The sequence below is a fragment of the Labeo rohita genome, chromosome 3 (assembly GCF_022985175.1).
Source record: "Labeo rohita strain BAU-BD-2019 chromosome 3, IGBB_LRoh.1.0, whole genome shotgun sequence".
NCBI lineage: Eukaryota > Metazoa > Chordata > Actinopteri > Cypriniformes > Cyprinidae > Labeo > Labeo rohita.
In genome coordinates, this window is record NC_066871.1 from 11208681 (window position 1) to 11234978 (window position 26298).

A 26298-nucleotide genomic window follows, 5' to 3' on the forward strand; every position below is an offset into this window, starting at 1 on the left:
AAGAAAATAATGAAGCTCAAGAGGCTTTGTTTACAGTTTGTATAACTACAGTCATAACTTTTCCAGTTTGACATGAATGACGAATATAGACTACTGTTACTTGCTGGTTGTTGTTGCTAGTTATTTCCTTTCACACAGGGGCAGAATGTACGGGCCTTTATATGTACAACAAATAAAAAATAGTATCAAAAGATACTGATTTAAGCTTCACAAACCAGTTCTTTAATTTTGAGTCTAATATGACTGAGGGTAATGATTTGCATTTGCAAGTCAGATGTTGTATCAGTAATCTCTCTGACTGATTCAAATCAGCATATGTGACCCTGGACCACAAAACCAGTCATAAGGGTCAATTTTGTGAAATGGAGATTTATAATCTGGAAAGCTGAATAAATAAGCTTTCCATTGATGTGTGGTTTGTTAGGATAAGGCAATATTTGGCCAAGATACAACTATTTGAAAATCTAAAATTTGAGAAAAAAATAAAAAATAAATAAATATTGAGAAATTCACTTTTAAAGTTGTCCAAATGAAGTTTGTAGCAATGCATATTACTAATCAAAAGTTAATTTATTATATTTTTACGTAAGGAAATTCACAAAATATCTTCATGGAACATGATCTTTACTTAATATCCTAATGATTTTTGGCATAAAAGAAAAATCAATAATTTTGACTCATACAATCTATTTTTGGCTATTGCTACAAATATACCCGTTCTACTTACTGTATGACTGCTTTTGTGGTCCAGGGTCACATATATGAATGATTTCTGAAGGACCATGTGACAATGAAAACTAAAAATTCAGCTTTATGTTTTAAAATATATTCAAATAGAAAGCAGCTTTTTCAAATTGTAATAATACTGTTTTTGCTGTATTTTTAATCAAATAAATGCAGAAGAGCAGAAGAGACATCATAATTGTTTCAAACTTTTGAAAGGTAGCATATGTTTAGCCAGCAAAGACAAACACAGTAGAAAGTCATATTTGTATTTGCTTTATTTCAGGGTATGCGGTCTAAAATGAGATCTTATTTTGATTTATTATACTTATTTTACACCCAACAGAGAAGATCAGCCAATTAAATTACACTCATTTCTCTTACGTAGCAAGAGCTTGGATGCATTTCATTAGCAGTGTTTGACCACTCTTATCCTCCTCGATGAATGTGTTGTGAATATTTATGCTGTTTTAATAGCATTCCCCCATCGGTGGCGTATTTAACACAATTTCTTCCCTGGAAGACAGCTAGTGTGTGTCTAATAATTATACAGCCTGAGAGACTTCTAACAGTACGGTGACCTGGAAGAAAATCATTGTCGCTCACTGTTTGGCCATCGATTGCCCTGATTCAGGTACCGCCTCGCCGGGCTCCCCGGAGAGTACCAGCAGAAGAACATCACCAGCCCCGAGATCAACTACTGCCTGATCACAGAGCTCATCATCTGGACCCAGTATGAGATTCAGGTGGCCGCGTACACCGGGGCAGGCCTGGGCGTCTTCAGTCAGCCTGTCACTGAGTATACGCTGCAGGGAGGTGAGACCTTGTTTCTCTGTCGCACTCTCAGTTTTTTTTCCTCGTTACCTAACAGTTGCCGCTTATATCAGCCTCTGTGTTTTCATCCATTCCCTTTCATCAGCGGCGGCAGGAAGCGTGCTGGTTTGAACCGGTTGATGCCGCACTTGTTTACATGCCACGCTGAGGTCAACTTAGTCTCCACGTAGACGCCAAATTTATTTTAGAGCCCTCTTCTCAGACGGCTAACTTCCATGCTAATCCTCTTCAAAACAATTATGTCAATTATGTACGAGGCCACTTTTCTCTTCAGATGAGAAGAATCCATCCCAGGAAATTCAGAGTCTCCTCATTTGGACATTTCAGATGATTATCTGGGGAGCGGCAAACGTATCGACTCTGCTTTGAGAGGCTTCTTCTGTCTAATTATTTTAAATAGACATACTATAAACAGAGCCTGTCAAGCAGTTGAATGGTATTGATGCAGCTTCGCCGAACACACTCACAATTAGCAACCTTGACGACATCACAAATCCTGAGAGAGAGACAATGTTATATTAACTTCTTGCAGTTGCTTGAATGATTGCAGAAATAGGGCTGTCAGTTTGAATGTAGTAATTTTAAACAGTTAATTATTAGCATTAAACATTTATGTATCACATTTATTCAAGTCTCTTAACCTGTATGCTACTACAGGTAATGCACCACACCATTTAAAGTTTGGGGGTCGGTACAATTAACACTTTTATTCAGCAAGAACATATAAAATTGATTAAAATTGCTAAAATGGTACATTTCAAATAAATGCTGTTCTTTTGGACGTTCTATTTATCAAAGAAGATTGAAAATAATACACTTATTTTAACATTGATGATAATAAGATATGTTTTTCAAGCAGCAAATCAGCATATTTGAATGATTTCTGAAGGATCATGTGATACTGAAGACTGGAGTAATGATGCTGAAAACTCAGCTTTGCCATCGCAAGAATAAATTACATTTGGAGATATATTACAATAGAAAACAGTTATTTTAAGTTGTAATATTTCAAAATATTGCTTGTTTTTACTGTATTTTTGATTAATCAAATGCAGCTTTGGTGAGCGTAAGAGACTTTGTTTAAAAACATTAAAATATGTAACCCTGGACCACAAAACCAGTCATAGGGGTTCATTTTTTGAAATTTAGACTTAGACATCATCTGAAAGCTGAATAAATAAATGTTCCATTGATGCATTGTTTGTTAAGATAGGACCATATTTGGCTGAGATGCATCCGAGGGTGCAAAAAAAATCAAAATATTAAAAAAATCGTCTTTAAAGTCCAAATAAAGTTCTTAGCAATGCACATTACTAATCGCTAAATAAATTTTGATATATTTACAGTGGGAAATTTACAAAATATCTTCATGGAACATGATCTTTACTTAATATCCTAATGATTTTTTGCATAAAAGAAAAAAAATCGATAATTTTGACCCATACAGTGTATTTTTGCCTATTGCTACAAATATACCCGTGCTACTTAAGACTGGTTTTGTGGTCCAGGGTCATTTATGGTCCCACTTTATATTATATTGGTTGGCCTTAACTACTATGTACTTACATCAAACAATAAGTACAATGTACGTACTGTGTTCATATTGTATTGGAAATCACTTTTGCTCCTATTGAGGTGGGATACGGGTAAAGTTAGGGACAGGTTTAGTAGTATGGGTAGGTTATGGGTGGGATAAGGTGTAAGGGATGGGTGAAAAGTGTAACTATAAATGTAATTACAGATGGAATTACATGCAGGTATTTTTTTAAATATAAGTACAGTGTAAAAACGTATCTACACAATAAATGCTTTGTATCAAATTATTAATTTAAATGTAAGTACATAGTAGTTAAGGCCATCTAATATAAAGTGGGACCAAATATATTACTGACCCCAAAGTTTTGAATGGTAGTGTATAATGCTACCTCATGACAAAAACGTACCTGTGGGAACTTTTCTGCAAGACGCGAAATACTTACCAATAAGGTCATATCACTGCAGTTTCTGACAGAAATAAACACTATAGAGGCGGTAAAACAGTGAGCACTTGTAATTGTTTTCATACACAGTTATGATTACAGCTCCATATGTTTCACTTTCCAAACATAACAAGCTTGCTCGGTAGCTCAGCTGATGCCAAATTGGACATGGGATGCGGAATCCTTGGGTACGAATCCCATGAAAGAGCTGAAAAAGGATGCATGAGGCATGCTTGCAATTGCGTTTTTACGTCACATTCGTTTTTGTTTATACTATCAGGTAGGTTTAGGTGTAGTGCAGATGGTACATTATTTTAAAACATCACAGAGCATTGGATTTATAGCGACACTCAGTGGACATTTCAAGTCAGAACTGTGGTGACACGTTCAAAAACAACATCACATAAAACATACCATATGTATGATCATCTGTTCCAAGGAAAAAACAAGCACTCTTTTAGCGCCACTCAGTGGATATTTCACATCAAATATTTTCACAAAACGTACATGGCAGTATGTATTTTGCATCTTGCGAAAAAGTTCCCACAGGTACGTTTTCATCATGACATCAGGTTGGTATAATGAGTGTTTTACTACTAAATTGCCTTTGTTTTGGGGGCTTTTTCTGGTAAATATATGCATTTAATTGGATTAAATAATTTAATCAATTACTGAAATTGATTGATAGCTTTATAAACAAAACTAGAGCTACATATGTTTTATCCAGTGAAGAATCTGAGGTAGGGAATAGTGCCTCTGAAGAGCAGAGATGCCACTGCATAATGAATGTGTTTACACCGCTTTAAGAGAGGGCTATAATTGGCAGACTTTTGAAAGATAGTCTTTTGATTCAAAATAAGTCAAAGCTTGACAGGCAACCTGAAAAGATCAGCCGCAGAAAAAAAAAAACACAACTCTCTCACCAAGCTTTTATAAATATGCTTTTTGTATGAATTTTCCTGCCAGGGGTTTTATGAATGTACACAAGCAGTTCCACAGAAAATCTTTGAAAGTCTAAAAATTCAGTTTTGTGTGTGTCAATCAAATACACGCTTTTCAGTTGTGTTGTATATATCAACAAAGGTGTCCATCCAAAAAAAAAAAGAAAAAAAGGAGAATAAGAAATATGGCGAACAATCAGAAATCAGGACTCTCTGTTGTGATATTGTTTTGTTGTGTTTTGGCTTGTATAAGACCTGTCCTTTCATTCGACTCCCTCCTCTCTCGCATCAGCCTTTTTAGAAAGGTACTGGATGTATAATAGAATGTGAATATCTTTTTTCTTTCATTTATTTTCTCCATGCTACACCGTGCTACTTTCAGAAAAGGTCAGAAATGTCTCAGGCACATCTCAGGTGCACCGTGAAGATTGTAAACTGGGCCACTTAATTTAACTGATGAATTTGAATACTGTTGCGATTCTAACATCAGTCATTTTAGTGGCCGTGGATATTGTTGCTGTACATTGCATTTTAAAAACAAGAGCAAACTCTGTAACCTTGGGCTATTTTTGTTATTGTTCGAAAATTTGACAATGTGGCCACAGCATAGTCAAAAGTTGCCATTTCCAGTTTTCTGATCTAATCATTCCATCCACAGATTTCTTTATGCATTAGCCCTTAAAGGGATAGTTCACCCAAAAATGCAAATTCTGTCATTATTTACTCACCCCCATGTCGTTCCAAACCCGTAAGACCTTCATTCATCTTCAGAACACAAATCAAGATAGTTTGGATGGACAAAAATATCTTAATTTGTTTACTAAAGATGAATGAAGGTTTTACAGGTTTGAAACGACATGAGGGTGAGTAATTTAGGACAGAATTTTTTTTTATTTTTGGGTGAGCTATCCCTTTAATATTTTAACATCTGTTGCCACTTTTCACTATAATTTAATGTACATCAGTGCATAAGTCAGTGCATTTTCACATGTAAAGTTTCCCTCGGTAAATTTGAAAATCTCAGAGTCATTGTGATTTTGACCACACTGCCATCCAAAAATAGAAGTGCATGGGTCACATTTGGAGGGAAAATCAGATTTTGGGATGCATTCAGCTGCAGTGTGAATGTAGCTTGTCAGATGTGCTCAGGTGGTGGCCGTGCATGTTTGTCTTGTGCATTCAGCAGTGCTCACTTTTCTTGAGTGCTGTTTGACTCAGAGATGATCGCTCAGTATGTAGGTGGAAGCCACGTACATTTAGACCAACATTGTGGCGATCAACTGTGTCCCACAGCCTGTCAATTTTAAGGCTTTGTTTGCTGAAAGCTTTCCATTACGTCAGAGATGCAGGTAGTCATTAGAAATGAGCCACTTGAACTGAGACATTACCAGCTTTATCCTTTGTTCAAGGCAGAGCAGGAGTTATAAAAAGCTGGATTTTCTTTCTCAGCCCTCTTTTTAGAAGCATCAATTGAAGTCTTTCATTAAGTCCAGGTGCAAGAAAACAGATCAAGCTATTCTGGTTCATTAATATGCTGATTTATTAATTCTTAATAATCAATAGCAACTTGATATCATATATTGATAGGGCCAAAAGTAAATTAGAAGTCTTATGTCACAGTAGAATGTTATCCATCCTTATTCTTCAGCGCGGAAGTTTGGACAAGACTTCCGGTCTATTATCCGCTATAGGGAAATAACAAAAAGAATAACAACGTGCAGTAAATGGTAAAACTGTTTGCACTACAAACCAGTGTGTTCATAATTAAGATAATACTTTAAAATAATATGGTGAGACACACCAATTTGCAGTATTAAGCAGCAAAACAAGCTGTTTCATACAGCTACAAATAGCTGGACGCGAATTGGACCAGGAAGCCAAACCCATAAAATTTATAAATGGCCGTGCCGGAGATTGTCTTACTATAGGGAGATGAGAGGGTCTGTATTACTTACTATTGGAGAAAGCGTAACAGCTAACTTGGATCACGCTGAATTGAATTGGATCATCATTGAATTTTAGTCAGAGTTGTACAACACTCATTCATACCTTAGGAATAAATGAGAAGTGCCGTAAGCTAAATCCCACCTGTCGCAAAAAGTCAGTGACTTCTCTTATAAAACAGCCTTTTTATCATGGTAAACAAAAAATAGCTCAATCCAAATGTATTGTTTAGTGTAAAACATGTTGAAGATTAGCAGATAGGCTGTCGATTGATTACATGACAAGCCGTTTCCTCTAAAAAGCTGTTTATTTAGCGTAGTAAAGCCTCTCCTCCATTGACATCCATTAAAAAAACGGCCTCTGGTCTCCTTTCCCATATATGGCCAGACCGAAGCGTTAGCTTTAGCCATTACGTTTTTTCAGCTAATGGTTGCAGGCTCGCCTTCTAGTGGCTTTGGCCGTGCCTACTCTTACAGGAAAAATAAGGTGGATAGGAGTTTAACATACAGTATCTATTTTCTAGTTCCTACAGCGCCCCCTCAGGGTGTGGAGGTCAAGGCGGTGAACTCAACCACCATTGAATTTACCTGGAATCCACCACCTCAACAGTTCATCAATGGCATTAATCAAGGTTACAAGGTACACTCAATTCTCCTTTACTTGTTCCCATTGATTCCTTGTTATATGCAGAAAATATGATATGTTTTGGTTGGTCTGTTCCTCAGTTGATGGCGTGGCCTGAACGATCTCCAGAGGATGTTATCATCGTGACCATCACCCCTGATTATCACGGGACACGTCATCTCGGTTACATCAGCGGTCTAAAAAAGTTCACCTGGTACTTGACGTCAGTGCTGTGTTTCACCACTCCAGGGAACGGACCCCGCAGTGTCCCCAAACTGGTGCAGACTCACGAGGACAGTAAGTAATAGACTGTTAGTCTGTCAGTCCATACTCCAGGTCATAGTTCCAGTCCAGTCCAGTTTGTGTTTCTCTCTCTCACAGAATCATATTATTTAATTAAATTGGTGCGTAGAATCGGATTGATTGCATTTACGTAAAATAAGAACCTATGGTCTGTCTGTCACAAAATGTTACAAGCACAATTAGAAGAGCAGAAACAATACCATTGACCATTGTTCATGAAAATCAAGCTGAACCCTCTACACTATGACACACCCTTTACGGCACTGGTGCTGCCTTTAGTTCACACAGGACTCGTTCCGGATCTGATCTCGGCAAGGTAACTAGGTCCCCATCTCGGGATTGTTCCGGGACATGTTTGCATTCACACAGAAACCATCTGGCAATTTTACTGCCATTATCCAGGATCAACACTCACTGTGAAAGGGGCTGAATAGTCACACTTAGTTCAAAAGAATGATTACATAAAATTGGATTTAGAAATGATTTACACCAAATTATTCTTGTGCTTCGTGAGTAGTGCCTGTTGTGTCAGCACATCTTTATGACATGAAATTATTATATGAAATTACACAAATACCTTTGCTGTTTGATACTTTTGAACAGAATGAAGATGTGTACATTTTTCTTATTTTGCCTAAATATCATATTTTGTAAATTTAGTACTGCCCTTCAGAAGCTACAGAACATACATGTTTCCCAGAAGACAAAATAAGTTAAATTTACCCTGATCTTCAAATTCCAAAAGTTTTCACCCCCCAGGCTCTTAATGCATCGTGTTTCCTTTTGAAGCATCAGTGAGCGTTTGAACCTTCTGTAATAGTTGCATATGAGTCCCTCAGTTGTCCTCAGTGTGAAAAGATGGATCTCAAAATCATACAGTCATTGTTGGAAAGAGTTAAAATACACAAAAATGTTAAAAAAAAACAAAGAATTTGTTCTGAAGAACAACGTCCTGAACAACTATCACTAAACAAAAACAAAAAACCAGCTGTAGATCATTTAGGTAACAACATAGTATTAAGAATCAAGAGTATGTACACTTTTGAATGGGGTCATTTTTATGAATTCAACTATTTTTTTCTCTTGTGGACTATATGTAAATATGTCTTTCATGTGAAATATCTTATCTCAAAATGCGGTTTACCACAGTCGTGCTGTTATTGCAAAACAGAGATGAAACACAAAGTACCTGTTGCATTAACTTTTTAATCTCCGTTTTAATAGAGACTGCAAAGATAATTAAGTTAAACAGAATAGTTCAGAACAAAATGTTTTTTTTAATTACAGAGAAAGCCAAACCACAAAAAACGCTCTTCAGTTGGCAGGAAATGTTTTAATATATGTAACTTACTGCTAGCTTTTGGCCTTTACATCAGCTTCATGACACAGTGTTCTTGCTCTGAAACTCTGCTGGGATAGTTTGGGGGTGATAAAATACCAAATTACAAAATGTCTTATAAAAGTCACATTAATTAAAGTGCTGCTCAGACTTAAGTACAAATACTGCTCTGTGGGTCAAGCCGATATAATTATATCAGTGTCTTTAGGCGTCTGTGACATTGCAAGTGAGAAATTAGGAGAAAAATTAGTGGGAAAAGAATGAACAAAGAAAAAGAAACAATGTTTGTGTGTGTGTCAGGTTTGGATATCTTCGGGATCTTTGTTGTGGTTCATTATAAAGGGACTAAATAATGCTTTATTTCACATGTTTCGTAATTAGAGTTTGGTTTAGTCTGTAATCAGCCCAATTAGCTACAATACAGAGCTTGTTTAAAAACAAAAGGAAGTATACAAACAGGCATTGTCTTTGTGTTTAGTTCCAGGCCCTGTTGGTCGCTTGAGCTTCACAGAGATTTTGGACACGTCTCTGAGAGTAAGCTGGGAGGAACCTGTGGACAAGAACGGCATCATTACTGGTGAGCGTTTTTGACCTTTAAGCTGCTTTTATTGATGTGATACTCTAGAAAAACTGGATATAATGAGCAGACTTGTCACAATAACAAAGGAAACACTTATATTTTGCAGCAGCATTTGCAAAACTCAGTTTTGAGAATGATGAATTGTTCATTAGATTTGTCTTTGCTGTTAAATGAAATCTAATCTACCCCCCTCTGTTTAAATGTAGCTGAACGTTCAATAAACAGAGCAGGTGAGCCCGTAAAGGAGCTCCATTTTCATTTGGCAACTCTCGGGTGTTCGTATAGCTTTATTAATGGATACACTTCTATTTAACACTTCATTGAGTTTTTGCACAAAGGCAATTATGGCATCGTTGTTTGCGTTCAGTTGGCAGAAACAATTTTCGCTCCCTGTTGCACAGCTGTAAAGGATGCTTTTGTGAGTGAGTGAGTGAGTGTGTGTGTGTGTGTTTGTCTCCCTGTGTGATTCTGTGTGTGGGCTGCCTGCGTATGCATGTGTTTTAGTATTCCAGGAGTGCTATTTATCCATATTGTGCTGGAACCGTTACCACTAGGAATGAAAAACACAAGCAGATCAAAATAAAAGAATCAAAAGATCTGTAAGCACGAGTTGACATTCCATCATACAACAAGAACAAGAGTGTGAATCTCACAAAACCTGTTAAGAACAATTCCAGGTCATGTTTCACCTCAAAATCAAGAGAAAAAATAAGATTTTGCTTTTGAAAAATGAAGAAAAATGTATTGGACCATTCATATTTTTGCATTCTGAAATTATTAAGGAAATTAAGCACACTTTTCACCAATTTATCATGAATGACTGAATGAATAAATGAATGAATGAAAATCATTCATTCATTCATTCTCATTAAAGTAATCCAAAACATTATTTTAATTGTATATTTATATACTACATTTTTTTTAAATGAAAGTAGTACTTTATTTTCAACAAGCATGCATTAAATAGATCAAAGTGACAGTAAAGACAGTAAATATTTCAAATATTTTCAAATAGTTTGAGCTTTCTATTCATCAAAGAATCCTAAGAAAAATGTATCACGCTTTCCACAAAAAAATATTAAGCAGCACAACTATTTCCAGAAATATTTCTTGAGAAGCAACTCAAGCATATTAGCATGATTTCTGAAGAATCATTTAACTATCATTTATGTTATCATGTTATTTATAATATTTCTTAACATTTCTGTTTTAAATAAATGCAGTATTGATAAGCATAAGAGACTTTTCAAAAACATGAAAATGTTTTAGTAATACTGTAAAAATGAGAATCTTAACAAAAACTGATCTTTGAGAATAAAAATTAATGAGGAAAAAATGATGCCAATGAGAATTACTGCAAATAAATACTCTAAAAACGTAATCTATTTTTAAATGCATTTATTTAATTCCAAGTATAGTTCATATCTGTTAACATACTTACTGACATATTGCTAGAGAATTACTGATATAAAATTATAATTAAGCTTTATTTAGAGTACTACTTGTCAATGCACATTTCTTTATATTAAATCTAAAATGTTTTAATGTCACTACTGATGAGGATTTTATGAATAAATCTTTAAATGCAAGATATTTAATGTGTACCTCAAGTACACTACCAGTCAAAAGTTTATGAGCAGTAAGATTTGTACTGTTTTTAAAGAAGTATCTTCTGCTCACCAAACTTGCATTTATTTGATCCAAAGTACAGCAAAAACAGTCAAATGTTAAAATATTTTTACCGTTTAAAATAACTCTTTTCTATTTGAATATATTTTAAAATGTAATTTATTCATGTGATTTCAAAGCTGATTTTTTTGCATTGGTTTTGGAAATGATTTACACCAAATTACTCTTGTGCTTTTTGAGTAACACCTGTTGTGTCTTCACATCTTTATGACAGGTGCTGTTTTACAGAAAGACCTGCTGTTTGACAATAATTTCTATAATTAAAAATATAAAGCTTTTGAATGGTATATTGTATAATGTTACAAAAAGTGCTGATCTTTGGACCTTTCTATTCGTTAAAGAATCCTGAAAAAAAAGTACTCAACTGTTTCAAATATTGCTAAAAATAATAATAATAATTTTTTCTTGAACAGCAAATCAGCATAATGTGATAATGTACTCACTCCCTTGTCATCCAAGATGTTCATGTCTTTCTTTCTTCAGTTGTAAAGAAATTATGTTTTTTAAAGAAAACATTTCTGCGTTTTTCTCCATATAATGGACTGATATGGTGCCTTGAGTTTGAACTTCCAAAATACAGTTTAAATGTGGCTTCAAACGATCCCAAATGTGGTTGTAAACAATCCCAGCTGAGAAAGAAGGGTCTTATCTAGCGAAACCATTGGTTATTTTCATAAAAATAATACGATTTATATACTTTATATACTTTTTAAAGTCAAACACTCATCTTGTCTCGCTCTGCCTGAACTGTTTTTTTTTCCAATTCATGACAGTTAGGGTATGATGAAAAATTCCCTTCTCATGTTCTCCCTCAACTTCAAAATCGTCCTATATCGCTGTTTTATCTTTTATTTGTTAAGGGTGATCTTCTTTGCATGTTCACTTTGCAAAGACTGTGTCGGTACTTCTGCAGCGATGTAGGATGATTTTGAAATGATCTTTGAAGTTGAGGGAGAAAATACGATTGGAGTTTTTCGTCATAACCTTGAGGCAGAATACAAAGAGTTCAGGGAGAGCAAGACAAGACGAGCATTTGAGATTACAAAGTATTTAAAGTGTATTTTTTAAATGAAAATAACCATTGTTTTGCTTGGTTGGGGTCATTTACAACCGCATTTGTAATCGTTTGAACCTGCATTTAAACTGCCATTCTATGGAGAAAAATCCTGAGATGTTTCCCTCAAAAATCATAATTTCTTTACAGCTGAAGAAATAAAGACATGAATATCTTGGATGACAAGAGGGTGAGTACATTACCTGTACATTTTTGTTCTGGAAGTGGACCTCTCCTTTAATGTCATGAAAATGTGTCTGTATGCAAAGTATAAAACATAATTTCTTTTTTTCAATTTCTTCTTCTTTTCTTTTGGCATGAAATATGCCAAAATAACACAGCTCAACTCAATAACGCAGAGAAAGAATTAGATGCGGCTTAACGAGGCAGCAGTAGATTGATACTGGACATAGATTAAGCCGAGCGAGTTGCGGAACGGTACTGGATGTACATTGAGAGTATGGAGACGAATGAGATCAGACATACATTAGACTAAATAGCTCCTGTCTATATCAATGTACCGAGCATTGTTGCTCTTTGAATGTTGCCTATGCCTATTCTCCAGCGGGGCTCTCCCAGCGCAAAGCTTGATTTATGAGCGCCTCAATGGAAAAGGACATTCAGCGATTGGAAACAGTGCTGACTCTGGGAGAAAATACTCCCAATAAACAGCAAATTACATAGGATCTCTGCTGGCTATTAGTCTCAGTTAGATGCGGGTTAGGGGGCAGGGCCCTGGGTCTAGACAACTCACTACAGCAGTTCCCCATTTCACCCACCTTGTTTGTTAAAGAGAGATTGTTTATTTCAAGTTCAAGACCTCAGAAAAATTCCTCCTGCTCTGGAGAGTCGAGTTGTCATCCCAGGTTGGACGAGACGCCCCAAATTGACCCGTTCCCACAGGTTTTGAGCCATAAAGTGTGTAAAACTCAAATGACTTTTCAAGTTTTAATGATTGCGATTGTGTTTTGCAGGTTACCTGGTGTCCTGGGAAGTTCAGGGCAAGAACCAATCACGAGTGGCGCGTACTTTGGCCAACACCACTTTGGACTACAAGGTCACCGGTTTGACGTCCCTCACTACGTACACGCTAGAAGTGGCAGCTATGACGGAGGCGGGTGTAGGAGCTGTAACTTCCTCCACCATTTCATCTGGAGTACCACCAGGTTTGTCGTTTGTAGCTTTTGGATATAGACAAGTAACAATAAAACCTGCATTAGAGGAACTTCATCAGTTTTGTACACAAGCAAGAATGAGTGATGATCTTTTAAGCTGGTCTTTTTTGCTCAGAAACGGCAAAGTTGTTGCCCATGCGTGGCTATAAATCAAATGTGGCACTGAAGGAGAAATATTCATTTGCACCGGCTTTAAAGCAGGCTTTCTCTCGCTGAAAGGCGGCGAATGCTGAACTGGCTGAACGCCAAGCCAAAACCATAATGCCTGCTGATAAATTGCATATTGTGAGACATTAGGGAAACAGACGTCTACACATCTCAGTGGGGATTTCAGGCAGATGCGAGACTATCGTGTGTTATTTGATTTAATTCCAGTGTAATTTCATCAAAGGTTTTTCGAACCAAATGAGACTTTTTATCTCTACACTTCAAAAGAATCGCAAATCTCTTTTTTTTTTGACTCGGTCCCTTGTGCAACATATATCTACACAGTGTTATTAAAAATATTCCAGGCATGGTTTCGAAACGTTGAGTGTTATTGACTTTAGAAGGCGTGCTTGTGGATGTTTTGTGGTTATTGATTGTTGTAATGTGTGGATGTTGTTTAGAAGTGACTTTTTGCTTCGTTTCGGTTTTACTGCAGAACTTCCCGGGCCTCCGTCGAATTTGGTTATTTCCAAGATCAGTTCACGATCTGCTACGCTTAAGTTTCGTGCAGGGGATGATGGGAAGACGACCATCTCCAAGTGGATCGTTGAGGGGCAGGTGAGTCATATTTTTTAGTTCTTCTTTATCCGATCATTATCCGCCTACCATCACGATGGCCTGAAGCTGTATGTCCTCACAGTGCTCTCTGATGAGCCTTCACCAGTAAATAAAAATGTTTTACATGATAATGAAAAGTCCCTGCAGTGTTGAGCGAAGTACTTATGATGATTTGTGTAGGCTTTGTCTCCTAATCCTAGGAATGTGCATTTCAGCTATTTTGACAGCTTGATGGTTAAATCAGTTGACTGAGGATTCAAGGTGGGAGAGTACAGCAAAAAATATCTGCTTTATTTTTAATTTTTTATAAAAATAAAAGAAAAATGTTTGGCTGTTGAATTTTTATCTAAAAAAATAAAGTTAAATTAATTGAATGAATGAAAGAAAGTAGCCAAGCTCTTTTTGATTTGTGAATCAAAAAGATGTTTGGTCATTGTAATGTGTAAAATAAAATACAATACAATAAAATAAAATAAAATAAAATAAAATAAAATAAAATAAAATAAAATAAAATAAAATAATAAAATAAAATAAAATAAAATAAAATAAAATAAAATAAAATAAAAAGTTCTTAAGGATTCAGGGTGGCACAGTGTAGCAAGAAATATCTGCACTGCTTTCATTTATTTACTTTTAAAATAAAATGTAAAAAATTAAATTAAATTAAATTAAATTAAATTAAAAAGTAAACCAGGTGAGTTATTTTCTTTCAGGATTCTGAGTGGAGCAAAAAATATAGGTCACTGAATGACATTTTTGACTGTTGTCAAAAAATAATGTTGTAAAAAAACGTCTACCTAAAGTGAATTAAAATAAATAAATAAATAAATAAACAAACAAATCAAGTTCTGGAAGATTTAAGGTGGGCTAGTGGAGCAAAAAATCTATATTTGTCAGCCAATGTACACTGAACAACATTTTCAGTTAACTTTTAGTTAATTTTAGTTTTGTTTTTTGTTTTTTTAGTAAACATTTTTAGTAAATTTTAGTCATTTAGTTCATTTTAGTTCATTTATTTTGTCTCTCACAATAAATAAATAATGAATGAATGAATGAATGAAAAGTAGCTTATTCGTTAATTCTGATTTGTTGATTGACAAGATTTTTGGCTGTTGTCTCACAAGTAAAATAAAATAAAAAAAAAAATTAAAACAATTTCTTTAGTATTCAGCAAAAAAATATCTGCACTGCTTTTATTTGTCAGTCGGTGTACACCACGCAAGGTATTTTGGCTATTCTTTCATGTTTAACAAATAAAATAAAATAATATAAAATAAACCAGATGAATTCTTGAGGATTCAGAGTGGGACAGTCGAGCAAAAAATATGTATCTGCACTATTTTTATTTGCACAAGCAGTCACTGAACAACATTTTTGACTGTTGTTTCGTGTCTCACTAAAAATAAACAAATAGCCAAGTTCTTAATGATTTAAAATGGGACAGTGGAGCAAAAAATCTTTGTGCTTTTTTCATTTGTTGGTCAATGTACACCGAACAAACATTCTTGGTTGTTATTGTGTGTCTCACTATAAAGAATGAATGAATGAGTGAATGAATGAATGAAAATGTTAACTCATAATCTCACTTTGATTCACCCAATCTGCTCATCAGTTTTAGTATGCTTCAGGTTACACCGTGCTCATTTGGCAATGTTTAAGGCACTCAAACCTGCATCCGGCTGTCATCGCAGGGCTTTGAAAACGGCCAGCATGCAGACTTATCACACATACTCGATTCGCTTCCACTCAGCACTTCCATTTCAACCTGAATAACAGCAAGTTCCAGTTGTGATTGCCCTCCACGGCTCAGAGATGCATTGAGAGCGCATCCTCGCCCTTTCCACATCGCCTGCGACTTTAGCAAAAGTGATGACAGATGGAATCACATGACTGACTCCTAATTTGTAATCGACGTCAACTCTCTGAACTTGACGGCGCCGGGCCGGAGCTTGCAAAAGGAAGCTTCTGCTTTTCATGTGGCGGCACTTGAATTCCAGAGTTGATTGAGGTTGGGCTATCTGCCGCTGCAGAAATCTGTCACCGCGCGAGAGAGAGGCCCTGCGTACGCACCGGCTATGAAATACAACGGCGGTCTCCAGCATAAGGTGCCACGCGTCGAACATCTATCACGTTGGCATAAATGCTTACCGCATACAGTACACTCCACTGGTCATAGTAAATCTTCCTGAGTGCTATGGGCTTTGATTGGTTTAGACTTGGCTTGCACAATGTGTTTGAAATGGGGCAGTGGCTGGCACTGTCCTGGACTCAATTGAAAAAGCTTTAGCCTGCTCCGCTCTGCATTCCTGCTGAAGGCCCGTTCCCTACAAAACACTCTAAGAGCCTTTGGCCTGTGACGTCCCGGTATAATGAAGTGCAGTGTGGGGATTTTTCTTCTCCTTCTTTCATTTACTTTGCTGCTTGGACTTTGCACTCGACAAATGCTGAGAGATATCGTTCTCAAAAGGGGGTGAAAAATGGCTCTTTTCAGATGTTTGGAAATGCCATGGCAGTTTAATGTTGTTAGGTAGTCTCATGTAGCCATAAAGTCCACTGCTTATTCTGGTGAAGAATCACCCATCTGAGTGATACATAAAATGACTAACCGCTTTTGTGACATTTTTTGGGATGTAAATCTCATTTATTTTTTTAACAATTTTTATAGATTATGTGGTGCTTTTTGTAGCAGCCATAGAATGTATAAACATGACTTTGGGTCCTGGTGATAAATGAGTGAATATTGATTTGCAAATTTTATCAAATAGGAGGATTTTTCAGAATCTGTCTAAAAATGGTGCTAAATAGCACTAAAAGTCATTCATTGGCTCGTAATCATAAGGGAACCACTTTAAGTGCTATATAGCAGCCATGTTTAAGGGTGCTATACATCACCTTTGTCAAATGGTGCTCTGTAGAACCATGAGAAGAACCCCATTCTCCTCATTAGATTTTAGATATGTTACTCCACTGTCATATGTTTGCTATGAATGGGAATTTACTGCAATGGCAAAAGCTGTTTTGAATCACTTTTATGCTTTTCTAAGGTCAAAAAGTCTTGTGTGGGAGCGTTGGAATATTTCCTTATGGGTGGCCTTGGGGGCAAAAAGGTTGAGAAGCGCATTATCTTCAGGAAATGCATTGTCGTTTATTTAATCCATTCACCAACTAAACAAAGGGACTAAGACAGAGAACCTTTAAAAAAAACTATACAGGGGCTTAGCAGGGTTTTTTTGTATTGCAGTGGTGCCACCTTAACCACCCCAAAGAACTGCTGAAGAGCCACATTTTACCTATCACAACTGAAAATATGTATTAAATATTTTGAATGCAGTAATTTTCGGTGCATGGCTCTTTAAATGATAATGAGCTACTGCTCACCCCACCCCTCTCTTCCTTGGAAGAGGAAAAGTGATTTGCAAACAGTCCAAAAAAATGGAAGCAGTGATTACTGGGTTCAAGCGTTTTAAGAACTTTGAGCAGTGATAGGCATTTTAAGATGATTTTACCCCAAAAAGGCGAACAAATCATAAATAAAATCACTACACATATTATTTACTCATTAGGCCAGTAGGTGGCGCTGGTCCAAAACTAATGTGGTGTGTTTAACGAGGAGTGATGATGACACACACATATGCCAAATACCTGTAGAGAAACAGCCTTAGATCCATTTTTGCCTTGTTAATTTTATTCTCCTGACCACTACTGTCCTGAAACTGTGCAGGTAACCTCAGGACATGGTTGTCAAAACACAAAACAAACTTCAAGTTTGGTCTGAGTACAATAAAGTGTTGAGCAGGTATACCCTCATGTCTGCTTTGGCAACTTTTTGTCAAATTCATTTGTGCGTTATTCGAGAGCGGTTGAGTCTATCAAAAAGCCATCTGTACCAATTTTGGTGAAAATCTGATAAACTGTCTAGGAAGAGTTTCTAAAAATGAAAATTTGATATTTATCTGTTTACCCCCAGGGCATCCAAAATGTAGGTGACTTTTGTTTCTTCAGTAGAACACAAACAAAGATTTTGAACTCAAACTGTTGCAGTCTGTCAGTCATATAATGGCAGTCAATGGGATTCATGGCTTTGAGAGTCAAAAAAGCATACTCAGACAAAACCAAATTAAACCCAGCGGCTTGTGGTGATACATTAAGATGTTAAAACATGAAACAATCAGTCTGTGCAAGAAACTGAACAGTATTTTTATCTTTTTTTTTTTTTACCTCTGAACCACCGCAATGTCCGACTGTCCTGAGCGCGTTCACAACAGCCGGCGTGACATGTCAGCGTGCTCTGGCATATACAAGCGCAAGCAACCATAACTTCAGTCAATCAGGCTCAAAAGTTGGGAGTCTGTGAGAAGTCAACACTTCAGGAAAAATGATATAAATACTGTTCAGTTTTGTATGTGTATATTTCTTTGACTCTTAAAGCCGTGGATCCCATTGACTGCCATTATATGACTGACAGACCCCACTGGTTTGAGTTAAAAATCTTCATGAGCAGATAAACATCAAAGTTTCATTTTTGGGTGAATTATCCCTTTAACGAACAGTTTGATTGACAGCAGTTGTTCAGAATGAGATTTAACATATGATATGAATATTGCCTTCATGTGTTAAAAATCATGTGATTTACGAGATGTAAAACCTGATAATGCCACCTAGTGGCCAATTTCTTTCAAATTTCTCACAGACCTCTAGAGCCATCAGTCAAACAGGCCCACAGTGTTTTTTCTTTCTAATCAGTCTTAGTTTGCCTTGTCTAATAGGTGCTCAGAGTTGATTGGCTGGTGGTGGAGTATCCATGTTTTTGAGATACCCCAGTGCCCTCAAAGATATGGATGGCACCTTTGACAAAGACACTGCACGCCAAATTTCAAGTCAGTCAGACTAATGGGTGTGTAGTTACAGCCATTTTCATGTTTTTTTTTCCTGGTATAGCACCACCAAGTGGTCAAACTCCCCATTTTTTGTAATTTGACCAAAGATTGAGCTCATTCATATGTGTTCTGAGTTTGGTGAAAATATCTCAATCCATTCAAGAGTTACAGCCATTTTAGTAAAAGTGGCCCCGACTTCTTCGAATGTTTTGGCATCCTGTTACAAGCGTGAATCACACATCGAAATTCTTTTGAGGGTCTCTAGATGATGCATGTCGAGTTTCGAGTGAATTGGCCTATGAGGAGTTCCAAAAAGTAGATTTTTCAGAAAATGCAAAATGGCGGGAATGACGAAAATTAAATCGGAGATAGCTATTTTGTTCGTCTTGAGCCTAAGATTCTAAGATTTTCATATTTTAATATATCCCTCACAAGGAGATCATCATATGCATGGGTCGTTGGTACTGTTGGTACAGACTGTAACTGCAGTGCTCTCTATCTTCAGGTGGGCAGTATCGGTGAAGAGGAAGAGTGGAAGGTGTTGTACGAGAAAGAGAATGAGCCTGAAGCTCAGGTGCTGGAGGTGCCCAATCTCACACCCTTTACACACTACAGGTCAGTGCTGTTTCACTACAAATACACATTAACTGCATTAACACAGAAATTGCCCTGTAAACAGCGTTTTCATTTACTTTAATATGAATAAATACACATTTTAAGTGAACCTAATCAAATTAAGACGTAGATTACTCCAATTACAGTTGCATTACTGAAGACACGTATACGGCTTAATCAGATTATGATTCTGTGCCTGCATAAACAAATCGAACGGTTCACAGTTCAAGTCAAGCACACTATGGCAATGTTTTCACTTCTGTATTTATGCCTCTGATCTTGTTATTTTCTTCTTTTCTCCCTGAGGATGCCTGTTAATTCATTCCTTTCTTCTTTCTTGTTCTTTCTGATCTTGACGTCTTTTGTCTCACGCTGAACAAAGACAATTGAACTTAGATTTGCTACAGAATTGCTGAGACATATTGTGCGCATGAAATCCATTTACACACAGAAAACACTTTATTTTATGCATGGACTTCAGAATTCACTACACACTGCAAGTTCTGTGAGTGACAGTCGCATCTGAATGATCGCTGTGTGTGTGTACAGAATACAACACAGTGAAAAATCACTCCAGAACTTGCAAAGGCTGACGTTGTGATAACCGCTTTAGCATAGCATATGGCATCTTGTGAATGTAAATAACAAACATGCATGCCTACTGTTTAACCTGTTTGGTGTTGTTTCTACCAAAAGAAATTAATAGAAACTAGAGACTATTTACAAACTGTTAGAGCTAAAATAGTATGAAAATATGATTCACAAATGCAAAAGCCAAATCACATTCACCAGATAAGCTTATATATATGAAAACATCAATTCACATATTCAAAAAATATATTTAGCAAATGCACAAGATTTCACAAATGCAAAGTGCAGTTCATAAATACACACGTTTGTTGGCATATTTCTGAAAGTTTCTGCATGAACAATTTAATATTTAATCTACATTTGCAAATCATCATTTTTAGAGCAGACATTCTCTCTAGCCAATCAGATGTGAAATGTCGGTTCATCCAATCATATTATGTGCAAAAATATACTTGTACAGTGTAAAAATATACATGTATATATACTACCAGTCAAAAGTTTTTGAACAGGAAGATTTTTTATGTTTTTTAAAGAAGTCTCTTCTGCTCACGAAACCTGCATTTATTTGATCCAAAGTACAGCAAAAGCATACAATTTTGAAATATTTTTGCTATTTAAAAAAACTGCTTTCTAATTTAAAATGTATTTATTATTAATTTATTCCTGTGATTTCAAAGCTGAATTTTTAGCATCATTACTCTAGTCACATGAGCCTTCAAATATCATTCTAATATTCAGATTTTCTGCTCAAAAAACATTTCATATTATTGTTATTGTTATTATTATTATTATTATGTTAAAAAACAGCTAAATAAAATACTGACTCCAAGCTTTTGAATAGTATAGTGTATACCATTATATATTTGAATTTTTCTATTCATCAGAAAATCCTGAAAAAATGTTCTGTTTTAAATATTGATAACTATAATAATAGTAATGTTTCTTTAACAGCAAATCAGCATATTAGAATGATTCTGAAGGATCTTGTGACACTGAAGACTGGAGTAATGATACTGAAAATGTAGCTTTGATCACAGGAATAAATTACATTTTAATATACATTCCAATAGAAAGCAGTTATTTTAAATAGTAAAAATATTTCAAAACCGTACTGTTTTTGCTGTACTTTGGATCAAATAAATGCAGGCTTGGTGAGCAGAAAAGACTTCTTCAAAAAACATTAAAAATCTTACTGTTCAAAAACTTTTGACTGGTAGTGTATATATGTGTTTATTAATTTAGTATTAATTGTTTAAAAATTGTACAAATTTGCTGTATTGAGATGTCTGATAATTAAAAACTATTATTTAGCATGCTTACAGATAGACCAAATACTTTGTGTGTGACATAATAGTCATCTTTGAATCATCTTCATTTAGACAACATTCTAAAAAATAAAACGAATATGAATGAATTTGAATAATCAACGTATGTAATTTATTTAAATAATCTTTTAATCTATTGACATCCCTTATTTTATATTCATCCCTTTATTTTAAATGTATAAAACCATATAAAAGTTGTATTTTGTAAAATTTGATCTATGTACAGTGGGCTACATTTGTCAAATGTAAGCTGTTTAATTTGAATATTGTCTTATTTACAGCACATCATTAATCAGATTATTTCATTCGGTGAATATAAAGATATTTCTGTTATCTAAACAGGCTTAATGTCTGACTTCATCTGTTTGTTTCAGACAGCTTGAATCATCTCTGAGCTTCATGATGAACTGCTTGCCTCTGTGTTTTTCTCTACCCCGCAATTTATGTCAGATCTTATGGATGTTGCCGCAGCCTCTCCATTTGTTCTGCTTACTGTTAAACTTTGATTTCATGGTAATTGGTGCAATTATAAAGTGAATTGCAGCGACCAAACGACCCACACAGGGTTTCTGACAAACTCTACTGCCTTCTACTTTTCTCACTTACCAGTGTTAAGTTTTAACTAAGTGACTGATTAACTTGGTGGTTACAGGTTCCGAATGCGTCAGGTGAATATCGTGGGCCCGAGTCCGGTGAGCGCGCCGTCCCGTGTGATTCAAACTCTGCAGGCTCCTCCAGACATGGCGCCCAGCAGTGTGACAGTGCGCACGGCCAGTGAGACCAGCCTTTGGCTGCGCTGGGTGGTAAGTGGCATTGTGGTTAAAAATCTGGGCTGTAGATTGCACCCTCAAAAGGGAATTTATCACCATTCACTGAGTTACAGTATCATCGTTGTGTCCCTGAGTAAACAACTTAACCTCAGGTTGCTCCAGAGGGCTGTATAGTAAAACTATACTCATCAACTCATGAAGTGCTTCATGTCTGTAACTTGTATCAATTTAATGGTTTCTTTTACATAAGATATTTCAAAGATTAATAGCTATAATTCAGCAAATACATATCATCTCTGAGAAATATGAAGTAAGCCAAAGCACATTATGTTCAATTGAGTTCATTCAGTAACTCAGGGTCTTGCTTCATTTTTTGTTTCTTTCACAGAGGTTAGAATGAAAAAAAAGGATTCAAGGAAACTATTACATTGTAACTTTCAGTTCTAGTGTTCTGACAGGCTGTCATTATCTTGTATCACACATGAATACAGGCTAGGATGTTGAAAGCAGGGTGTTTTAGACATCTATCGATTTTCACCTGATATAAAGACTGCTGACATACGAGAGCTAGTGCCTAAATTGAGTTTCTCAAATTGAAGCTCTTTACCTGTCAAATTAAAAGCACATGAGAGCTGATGTTTTGCCAGTTTATGACATCTCACTTACCTTTTGGCACCCAATCAAAATCGTTCGGTTGATTTTTTTGGGCACGTAAATGATGTAGCATTATTAAATATGCGTATTAAATATAAATATGAGATTTATAGGAGCATGTTTATATAATTGGGTTAGGCTGAGCTCAGCGTGCTTGCATTAGCAATGTTCAGGGCTCTGCTGAGACTGCGTGTTATAGAGGCCACTGTTTATTTTTACACTGGTTTTTCTTTGTAGTTTTTTAAATTTAGTCTGTATTTCATCATATTCTTTATTTTTAGTCCATTTTACCCTGAAGAGCATGTAACTTTAGTCAAGGATAATAATATTTCAACTGAAGATATTGCTCAAAATTCTGTGGAAGCCCATTTCCGCCACTGAATAATAAAATAAAAAAGGTCATTGCAACTTTTTATCTCACAATTCTGACTTTTTTCTCAGAATTGTGTGATACGAACTCGCAATATTTACTTTTTTTTTCTCAGAATTGCGTAATAGAAACTCACTCACAATAAAGTCTTTTTTTCTCACAAATATATTTTTAGAGTTTATATCTCGAAATTCAGACTTTTTTTCACACAATTGTGAGTTTATATCTCGCAATTTTGACTTCTGAATTGTGATTCAATTGTGATATTGTGATATTTTTTTAATTGTGATACAAACTTGCAATATTTACTTTTTTCTCAGAATTGCATAATAAAAACTCACAATCGCAAGAAATGGTCTTTTTTTCTCACAAATATGAGTTTATATCTCACAATTCAGACTTTTTTCACGCAATTGCGAGTTTTATATCTCGCAATTTTAACTTTTTTCTCAGAATTGTGATACAAACTTGCAATATTTACTTTTTTTCTGAATTACATAATAAAAACTCACAGTCACAAGAAATTGTATTTTTTCTTGCAAATGTGAGTTTTCCTCTCAATTGCGAGTTTATATCTCGCAATTTTTATTTTTTTTCTCGCAATTGTCTTATAAAGTCAAATTTTGCGAGATATAAACTTGCAATTGCAAGGAAAACTCACATTTGCAAGAAAAAAGACTATTTTTTGTGATTGTGAGTTTTTATTATGCAATTCTGAGAAAAAAGTAAATATTGCAAGTTTGTATCACAATTCTGAGAAAAAAAAGTCAAAATTGCGAGATATAAACTCGTCTGTAAGGGAAAAAAAACTATTTCTTGCGAATGTAAGTTTCTATTACGCAATTCTGAGAAAAAAAAAATATTGTGAGTTTGTATCACAATTCTGAGAAAAAAAGTCAGAATTGTGAGTTCATGTCTCGCAATTCTGACTTTATAACTTGCAAGTTCTCGTAATTGTGACTTTTTTCTCGCAATTCTGAGTTATAAGTCCAATTTTATGGGAGAAAAAAGACTGATATGTTCTCAGAATTGTGAGTTTGTATCTCACAAATCTGACTTTATTTCTCAGAATTGCAATTGTATTTCTCGCAATTTTGACTTTATAACTCACAATTGTGTTATAAACATTGCTAGACATAAACTTGCAATTCTGAGAAAAAAAGTTAGATTTTTGAATTTATATCTTGCCATACTGACTTAATAACTTGCAATTGTGAGTTTATATCGCACAATTCTAAGAAAAAAGTTGGATTTGTGAGTTTACATCTTGCCATTGTTGACTTTATAGCTCACAATTGTGAGTTTATATCGCGCAATTCTGAGAAAAAAGTCAGAATTGTGAGATAAAAAGTTGCAATTACCTTTTTTTATTCAGTGGCGGAAACGAGCTTCCATAAAGTGTGTATATTATACACTACTGTTTAAAAGTTTGAAGTCTGTAAGATTTTTTTTTTATGTTTTTTAAAAAAAAAAATACACTGCATGTATGCAGTCAAAACTGATATTTTTATTTTTATTTTTTCAATTTAAAATAACTTTTATATTTGACTATTTTATAATTTATGTGATTGCAAAGCCATTACTCCAGTCTTCAGTGTCACATGATCCTTCAGAAATCATTCTAATTAATGATTTGCTGCACAAAAAACATTTATTATTAGTAGTATCAGTATTGAAACAGTTGTGCTGTTTAATATTTTTTGTGATACATATATATTCAGTATTTTTTTATGAATAAAACGTTTAGAAGAACAGCATTTATTTGAAAGAAATCTTAATAAATGTTGCCTTATTTAAGACATAATAAATGTCTTAACTGTCACTTTTTATCAAATGAATGCATTCTCACTGAATAAAATGATTCATTTCTTACAAAAAGAAAGAAAAAATCTTACTGACCCCAAACTTTTGATTGGCAGTTTAACTTAAAATTACCATAACAACATACACATTTATTAATTAAAAAATGTATGAATATATAAAAGATTTGTTGCTATAACCAAAATACATTTAGTGAAAACTTTTCATTTGCATCAGCATGTGTCAAAGGTGTATCATTAATTTTATGAATACAGATGATTAATCTTATATAAGCACTTCAGTATTTAATTATTTAAATACATTCTTTCCATTTTTTCTATTGCAAAAGATGTTGTTAGTTCATTATTAATGTCTTGCAGTGCTGTTTTTCCTTGTCATTTAGCATCCGCTGTATATGTTCATTAAAATCACGATGTATCTTTTTTCCCTCATCTTCATTACCGCTGATGAAATGAAAATGTCAAGGAACATCTCTGTCAGTAATTCTGTTGACTTTACGAGAGTGATGTTTCCCCGCAGCCACTGCCAGAGACCGAGTACAACGGAAACCCGGAGAGCGTGGGCTACAGGGTCAGGGTGTTGCGAACGGACCTGCGGGGTGAGGCCAGCACACGATTGGTGAACGACAGGCTGGAGAGGGAGATCACCCTGGAGGGTCTGGAGGAGTGGACCGAATACCAGCTGCAGATCCAGGCCTTTAATTCCATAGGCCCCGGACCCTGGAGTGAGCCTGTGAAGGGACGCACGCGCGAGTCAGGTGAGGACACCCAGTCGGACACTAATACGTGTTGATGAGCCCCACGGGAGACAGAGACATATTTGCCACTGTGATGCAAAGGGAGCATCTTGAAATTTCCATTCTCAGGATAATCATATTTTCAGATGTAAACAGGTGGTTCACAAATTGAAATTGTATTTCCTTTATGTAATCACCATAACAGCCCCTCACAACACACTCATTCTGTGTGACTCGAGAGCTGCTCTGAATGCATGCCTACACTGCAGATAAGAAGCGAGGTGATTGGCTGCCTGATGTCGCTACTTATCTTTACCGCTGCTCCCTGCAAGATACACTCAAGAAAGATTTATGGCCCCAAATGGCTATAGCGTAAACTTCAAAAATATGATATTTAAAGGTGAAGTGTGTCATTTCTGCGTCACTGGTGATATCAGACTGAATTGTAAATATGTTTACATGTTTTGTAAACAGTGAGAATGATGTTTACACATTCAAAACACAGCACCACAGTGCTAGGGTTTTGTGGTTTGCTTGCAGGGAATTGCTATGCAGTCTTCTGGGTGGTTGCTAGCACAGGTCTAAAGAG

The 26298-nt window shown here is 35.5% G+C and overlaps 1 protein-coding gene across 1 annotated transcript in view; it reads left to right on the plus strand.

Moving 5' to 3' along the window:
• The window catches only part of sdk1a (sidekick cell adhesion molecule 1a), a 397596-nt gene that overhangs the window by 306157 nt on the left and 65141 nt on the right, over positions 1-26298 (plus strand). Inside the window, 9 exon segments of the mRNA XM_051103029.1 lie at positions 1358-1539; positions 6945-7060; positions 7147-7342; positions 9166-9264; positions 12985-13176; positions 13829-13950; positions 19333-19442; positions 22011-22161; positions 25493-25730. Of these exon segments, the coding sequence (XP_050958986.1) occupies positions 1358-1539; positions 6945-7060; positions 7147-7342; positions 9166-9264; positions 12985-13176; positions 13829-13950; positions 19333-19442; positions 22011-22161; positions 25493-25730 (1406 nt within the window).